This window comes from Xenopus laevis, chromosome 5S, assembly GCF_017654675.1.
Source record: "Xenopus laevis strain J_2021 chromosome 5S, Xenopus_laevis_v10.1, whole genome shotgun sequence".
NCBI classification, from domain to species: domain Eukaryota; kingdom Metazoa; phylum Chordata; class Amphibia; order Anura; family Pipidae; genus Xenopus; species Xenopus laevis.
The window spans coordinates 91805775-91814136 of NC_054380.1; the positions used below are offsets into that span (position 1 = coordinate 91805775).

Below are 8362 nucleotides of genomic sequence, written 5' to 3' on the forward strand. Positions count from 1 at the left end.
GGTGTGTCCAAAAACTTTATGTAGTCATATGATCTAAAAAGGCTAGAATTCGGCTGTAAAAGCATTCCCATGCTGGAATGTTCAGTACTTTTTGGATTCCAGACAAAAAGTTGTCTAAGGATTGTGTTATCTTCCTTTAGATTAGTAATATTGGCAGTGTAAATGAGAAATGTGACATTGATAGATAGGTGTAAAAAGAAAGATCAAAGGCAGAGATGTTCACACCTGAAGCCATCAGTGACAAAAGACAACCATTCATCTAAAGTTAATCAAACCACTGGTCAATTTCTGTCTGTGTACTCTTGAGCAGCACAATGTATTACAAGTTCTTTTGACACATCTGAAGACCTGCTCTGTCTGTTTGATGAATTTCATATTTGCTTTCAGCCTTTCTCCACTCCCCATTTCATAATCTTTTTCACCAATCTAATTCTGCAGCAACAAGCTATAAGCATCTGAAGGCATTTCAAAGGTCTGGGTCCATGAGCTTAATCCAATTAGTGTTTAGTAGACCTTCATTTTTGAATGGATTTCATAGATCTCATCCTAATTAAAATAAGAGCAGGGAATATACTGATGCAATAAATTACTAACAATCTATCCTTTGAATTGTATGGTCATATGTACTTTATTGTTAATATTAAAGATAGATTGTCCTAGGCTGACATCTGAAATTCACTCAGTCCATTTGTCAGTTTTCCAAGAAATGAATAGCATTGACATGATGAATGATTTTCATCTGAAGATTTTGACACAACTGTGAATCCAGTAACCATTTAAAAGTAAGCCACACTGAAGAAGATATGCAGTTAAAGCCTCAATATTCCATACTGCTGCATCAGCTGAGGAGCCAATAAAATGGATAAAGTCACGTCTATTCATCTGTGCCTTGGAACTGTTCTTGTTGTGATTTCTATGCACACTGTGCAAACCAAACCTTATTTATTACAGGGTAAGTTCAAGTAGAATGCATAAATATATTTCTGATAACCTTATTTATTCTGTATCAGCTTTTTTGCAAATTTACCTGGTAAGATTTTGTATGTTTCACTGCTATTGTAATCACGAGTCAGTGGTTGTGCTCATGTAGACATGAAAACTTTAATTTACTTGGAAGTTTTACTTGGAATAAGTGGAATTGACAGCAGGGTCATGCAGGGCTAGCAAAATATTTTGCTCAGAACAGAACAATAACTACAAATGATGCAGTAAGTGAACTGCGCAACTTTTAAACATGTTCTGTTTATTTAATAAATTATGTATTCAATTTTCTCTAAAATATAAGTTTATTTTGAATCTGGTTGATCAAGGGACTGGTCCATAGTACTATGTCATATTAGTAAACATATGAAGCAATGTAAGTCTATTGAAATGGAGCTCCATGGTGGGACATGGTGAGGCAGTGTTTACACTTTTCAGACAATTTTTAGCTATACAAGTGAAATTGAGCATTTCAGTATTTTTTAGTATTCTTTAGAACTTTTTGTATAGAATTAACAACAGCCCACTTATTTACATTTTAAGTATCTCTGACCCAATAAATTAGCTATTAGAAGTACAAGCAAAGCTTTAGACATATTCACAGAAAGCCATCCTCCTAAGCCAATGTGTTAACCTTTTCTGGTTAACATAAAATGTGCTTTTAAGTTATTTTCATTACGGACATAGCTCTCCATAGCATTATTGCTTTACACTAACAGTCAGAGAACTTTGCTTTCACATTTCCAGTTTCCTTGCATGCATTGTGCAAATTCATATCTTATTTCACTAAACAAATGTAAAATGGATTGCTCATGTACACGTATACAGGTAAAGATATGGGACCTGTTATTCAGAATATCTGGGACCTGGGGATTTCTGTAATTTGGACCTCCATACCTTAAGTCTACTAAAAAAAAAAATTAAAAATAAATTTAACCCAGTAGGATTGGTTTGCCGCCAATAAGGATAAATTATATCTTAGATAGAATGTATATCTTAGCTGCAATATTCTATTTTATTACTACAATGAAAAAGGAAATAATTTTTAAAAATTTAAATAATTTGATTAAAATAGAGTCTATGGGAGATGGTCTTTCTGGATAATCCATACACCCCTGTGGAATGACAGCACTCTGCTGCAAATTTAACATGAATTAGGTGTGAGACAGAATAGTGTTCATACTTTATGCTGTGTGTATTTTTCACATGCGGACTATGCATGCTGATTCCTTATATTTCTCCATCAATCTGCAACAGATGTTGCAAATTAGAAGGAAAAGGAAAGCATGTTGTTAGGAGACTACAGGGTGAGGGCACTGCTCACAAGAATTTACAATCCTTTGATTATTTCTAAGATTTAAACCTCTGCCACCCTTACACCTGAGTTGTGAATTCCTACCTCTTGTGCCCTTAGGAGGCATTGAAATATGTACAATTTCAAGCTATTTGTAAGACTAAGAGAGATAAAGTGCAGATAAATAAAAATTTGTTCCAGCTTTGCATGAGAGAATGATGCTCTATGCTGAGTAATAGTGAGCAGAAATAAAAAGACTGGATGTATTAGTCAGCATAGGATTATATCATACTTGGGTGGTTGTATATAACAACCTTTTTTTGGCACTAGGTATCAATTGTTTTATTGGAATTTGTGGCCAGTTATGGTTAAATCCTGTGAATGTCCCAGTTGAGTAAGATATATACTGATTTCATGATTTTATGTTTGCTATATTTAAGACATTGACAAGCGATTCAAGAAATAAGAGCCAGGCAACAAAGCTGCATTATTATGGATTCCACAAAACATGTTTAGTATCTTAAAGTGTATATATATTTATATTTATTTATTTTTACAATACAATAACAGCTCAGTTTTACATGCAGCTGGTAACATGCCCTTTACAATGTACTTCCGTTATACTTTTACTTTAATTAGCAGTGGAGAGGTCTCTCAGTCCCCTCTGAATTTATACAATATAAATTATCAGTAAGATAAAATACAATAAAGGTAAAATACCCTTCACACATTGGATACTCAGAATGGGTTTAGACATCACTGTAAAGTACAGTAAACAACAATTGGTTTGGCATTAGTGAAAACCAGAGAGTTTTTGTTTAAATGTTTAAACATGCTTGCATTTTCTATATACCATACTATTTTCCTCTGAACACAGTGTAATTGGCTTCCTTTTCCACTCCTTATTGATTTGGTTTAAAACACTGGTACTGCTATCTAAAACACCACTACAAAGCAGTCAAATGCATTGATTGAGCTACTAATAAGAGCTAGCTAAAATCACCCATTTCTCAATGGATTTTTTCTTTTGTAGAACTGGAGCTCGAAAGCAAATTGAAGCAACTGGAACAGGTAGTAACATCATCTCAAAACTTCACATTTCAGTAATGGTGGAAGTGGCGGGATTAATATTTTTGCAAAGTGTTCTTCATAGGCATACATCTGTGCCCATTACAGTTAATTAAAAACATATTGTAAATATAACATAGATGGAGTCTCAGACTTCTCCTTTGTTGTTTGGCAAATATAAGAGTATATGTTAAATCAAGTTTAATGGTGGGCAGCTGTGCTAAGGGCAGTGATTGTTTGAAATATGTGTTTCATTTGGCCAATGGTATAATTAAGAATTTAAAGGTCCAATGTCTAGTAGCGATGGGTGAATCTGACCCGTTTCACTTCACCGAAAATTAGCGAAATGGGGAAAATTCATTGAAGTGTAGGCAAATGCAATGAAGTCTATGGGCAACAACATTTTTTTGATGCGCCCATTAGAGTCTATGGGTGTCATTTTCTCTACAAAATTTAGCGAATAATCCGCTCATCACTAATGTCTATTTATGGCACAGGCATGTGTGAATGACTGATTTACCTGAATATAACATCTAAAAATTAACAGATCAAAATATATATATTTGAAAACGGATTAAAATAATGAAGGATCTTGCAAATGGTAGAACTTGTGCTTTCTGTATAACAGGTTTCTGGGTGAAGGATCCCATACCTGTATATGGATTTAAAATGTCTAGTGATTATTGTTGTCTTTCTTGATTTTCTAAAATTGTATTGGAGGTAGCCTGGCTCGTTAAATATACTTTATTAGTATAGCAGTGTAATATATACTATATTGCCCTCCTATCTAAACTGTAGTATTATTGTCTAGCGTATACAAATATTTATGAATTTATAATATTAATGCAACTGCCCCTCATAGCAATAAACTTAGAAGCACAGAAGTTCTAGATGCATGCATCCATGATCCAATGTTCACTGTGATGAAAAGCTTTCAGAAACATTACGAATAGTTCAATATAATTTCCCTTTAAAGTATGTGTTCGTATTTGTGGAAGCAGGAGCCAAAGTATGACTAGAGTCCATTTGTCTTTGATGTGCCAGTGGAAGGCTGAAGTTCCATTAACAACTGATTCATTTATTATGTGCCCCCTGAAAGAAGTATGTGACTATAATATATATTCACTAAGAAAGTGATGTGAGCAATAGAATGCCATATTTACACTATAACATCTATTAGTTTTGATTTTTCACTGGAAAGTAACAAGATCATTTCTATATTTTGACTTATGATAGCATCGCTCAAAATGTTAGATACTGATCACACATTTTTAACTAAAATGCAAAGAACATGAAAACATATAGTAATCCCATTTCTTTCTAATGCAGCCAGGGAACTAAATCACTGTTTATTTGATATAGCTGGAGAAACTGAAGGAGCAGCTCATGGAAGGGAAGACTTCTGATATAACATATGCTGTGAAAGGGATAGCATCCTCACACCCTAACAAACAAGGTGAATATTTACTTCATTCAGAAATGGAAAGATTTACCCAAATGATGAGTAATCTCAGCAATGTCACTTTATACTTGTCATAGATTTAAACAGTTCCATATTGTTTCTAAGTTAGCACTGAGCTTGACACAACTCTAATGACTTCACATTAATTATTTGATACTATACTAATTATATTCGATATCGTTTGTACCACTTAAGGGAATTCCTTAACCTACTGAACCTAAGATCAGAATAGATGAAGCTTTAAATAGAATCATATTTATCTCCCAAAGTGCATTTGAATATTTGTCCATGCTTTCAGTTTATCAAAATAATTGTGTTATTAATGTTTCTAAAATAGGGGAATTTACTTAAATAGTAGCCTAAGAACATAAAAAGTGAATTATTTTTTTCAATACACTAAAAATATTATTGCAATATTAGAGTAATTCCATAGGTTGTCTTTCCTCTGTAGTCATCTTGTTTTCTGCCTATACCAATATGGTACTGGATATTGGTTTTAAATTTGTTTTTCAAGTACCTACTACAGAAAGCACCCATATTAATCTATTGGTTTTCCAGATTATAGTCTTAGCACAATTTTGATTGGGCTTATATTGTTCACAGTGCTGACTAAGTCTTTGGTCACCAGCCAGTAAATTCCCAAAATGTTGCTTCCCTTTTTGGCTTTTTGAGTCAGAGGGAGACAGCCAAGGGCATTGTAATTTCCTATTCAGAAACAGAAGGAAACATTTTCATACTACTTTGTGCTGAATTACCCCTACTGGTTAAGTAGTTATGCATTGTTGATTCTGTTTTGATGTTCTAGTATACTGCCTTCATTTGTTGTTTTCTTTTTTTTCAGTTTTACACTGATTTAGTGCCACTACTCCTTAAACAAAGCCAATTCTTTCTAAACAGGCTCCAGATCAACATGGATCCGAAACATGTCGTGTAGTAGCCTTGAATAAACACAATCACAGCATAAATTGCTATTTATGAGTGCTCTCCTCATTCTTGGAAATCTTTAAGTATATATCGGGATAGCGGTGTACCTGTGGAGGATTGGATGCATTCTACTATACAGCTGAGGCAGTGCGGGGAACTTTCCTATTAATTCAGGCTCCAGATCAGTTATTAAAATGGCTTATCAATGTTTAGATATGGGTAATTTTAGTTGCAGCATTCAATTTGTTTCACAAGAACAAAGATAGGGACCTTGTTGCACAAATAGATGCAGTGCCATGGTAGCAATATTGAAAAAAAAAATTAAATGTTTGCATAATAGGGTCAGCTAAGTTAGATATCTCCTAGATTTTCTCCTTAGCAACTATATTGGGCATTTAAACTGTCTCTGATTGTTGGGTCACAGAGTCATTTATTCTCATAGGAATTAAATTGTCTTTAATTCCATCTGTATTCATGCCTTTAAACCCAGTAAAAGGAATGTGAAATAGTTTATACATGTGGATAGACTGACAATACTTTGTCTCTGTATAAGAATTATAATCATAATACGTATTTTGATAGATGTTTTGGATTTTTGCACGATTGCCCTGAGTTCCAAATTTGCAAATTAAGTTCCTACAAAGAAACTATTCTAAACAATTATCTTAACACTATCATAATATCTAAGAAAGTATTAATAATGAGCAAAGTAATGCCATTCCATTGTCTTTTCAATAGATAAACTATGTTGTACAGTATATTGATGCCTCCTAATATAGGCATAAATGAGGGTGCTATAACAGAGTTGTAACAGACAATCTTTTAATATCAAAGAGACTTGTCCTCATGCTCAAAGGTACCATTCACTGCTTGGAAGTCAGATTGTAGGGCAAAGACTGTGAGGGGACCTTTTACATCTTAAGCAGTGTCTTGCCGGGTGATTCTTTGCACCTAAAAATAATGCACCTATTTAGAAGAAGGTGATGTTTTGTGATCAGTTTATGGTGATGTGCTTTATATGCCATTCAAAACTTTCAATATAGTGCCAATAGGGCTTATTATTCCCTATAGATGTGTACACAAATCAGCATTTAGAAGAGTGAAAAAAGATACGTGAATAACTCCTGCTAGCCTGTTTTCTAAACACATATGGGGGAAAATTTAATATTGGTCACTGATGCAAAAATCATTCTCAATAGTTCGCAATATGAATAAGTGTTCCCAAAGTGAGCAATTTTACCTCTACGAACACTTTGCCCCTCACACAACAGTAGGATAGCGATTGTTATAGCTTGCGATAGTGTGCACTGTATTTTATGTTTGCTCCAAAAGTTTACGCCACCTTCAAGCAAGTGTTAAACGTTCGCAATGCACAATTATTTAATGAAATAAAAAGTCCAAGTAAAGAAAATTGTGACAAGCACATTTTTAATCTTATTTGTTCTCTTTGAGAATTTTATTACATTTCCCCCATAGAGGGCATGTGTACTTGTCTTATCATTTGTGTTTTTTTTTTTACAGCATGCTTTTGGAAATACTGTGTGTGAAGGTTGCCCAGCAACACAGAGCTGTTTCCTTTCAGGGTATGTTATAATTTGGCCACATTACTGATATGGCAGTAACAAGGAAGACCGAAGATATTTCTAAAGCAATTTCATTAGTTCCTTTGTGCAGCTTCTTGTGTTTATCTATTTATTGAGAGCTACAAATAATGCATAGAGCCAGTGACACGTTTACTGTTTTATTTATTACTGTTCAAAACTACAGCTTCATTTATGTCGCGTTATACTGTATATTATAAAAAATATTTATTATAATCATTCTAAAAAAAGTCTATTTTGAAATGAAATAATATGTTGTGTTATAACTACTGAGGCAATGTCTGTTTTTAGTTTTTGCTGGCACTGTATTCATTAGTTGCTTCTAATATATTTTACATATCCAAATTGATATAAATTGATATAACGGTGCTTCAGTGTGCAATTCCATTTCATAACTCTATTAGTATCTCATTCTTATACAGCACCAATATTATTAACCTTTACTTATTTAACTCCAATGTATGATTCACATCAGTCCCTGCCTCAGCAGACCTTACAGTCTATGGTCCTTATTACACACACTGTGGTCAGTTTTATTAGGAACCAAAAAAACTCCTTTAGGTGTCATGCAAATAAGTTTGCCCAGTTACACTAACCCATAGCAACCAATAAGTTGTTTGCATTTAGACAGGTGACTAGTAAATCCTACCCAGTTACCCAAACGTAGTGCCTTTTATTACATACCCCCTTTATATTTTTGCAATACATGCCTATAATTCTTGTAATTACAAGAATTATTACTGTGTTCAGCCCATGAAGCTAGAGTTATCCCAGATACAACTATCTGAGATAGTTAACTCTGCAGTTATTTGCTATGCTGTATTTACATTAATCAAAGTAAATTGTATAAAATAAACATACTCCATACCCCAGTCGACCCATGATGCAGTACAGCGGCATGTTCCAGTAGAGCAAAAGAATGAAGAAATGCTGGGGGTTTCCAGAAAAAAATGCTGGAAAAAAATTGCACGGTGACACCAGCATTAAGTTTTTTGCATCTGCATTGAATAATTAGCCTCACTGTATGAATGA

At 33.8% G+C, this 8362-nt stretch overlaps 1 protein-coding gene across 1 annotated transcript; it reads left to right on the forward strand.

Annotated features, from left to right (window-relative positions):
• uts2b.S (urotensin 2B S homeolog) lies at nucleotides 1–7661 on the forward strand. The gene is made up of 4 exons (XM_018242083.2): nucleotides 1–952; nucleotides 3309–3346; nucleotides 4706–4799; nucleotides 7251–7661. Exons 1-4 carry the CDS (start codon nucleotides 859–861, stop codon nucleotides 7274–7276), a joined length of 252 nt encoding a protein of 83 aa, XP_018097572.1. The 5' UTR covers nucleotides 1–858; the 3' UTR covers nucleotides 7277–7661.
• Nucleotides 7662–8362: the final 701 nt, after the last annotated feature.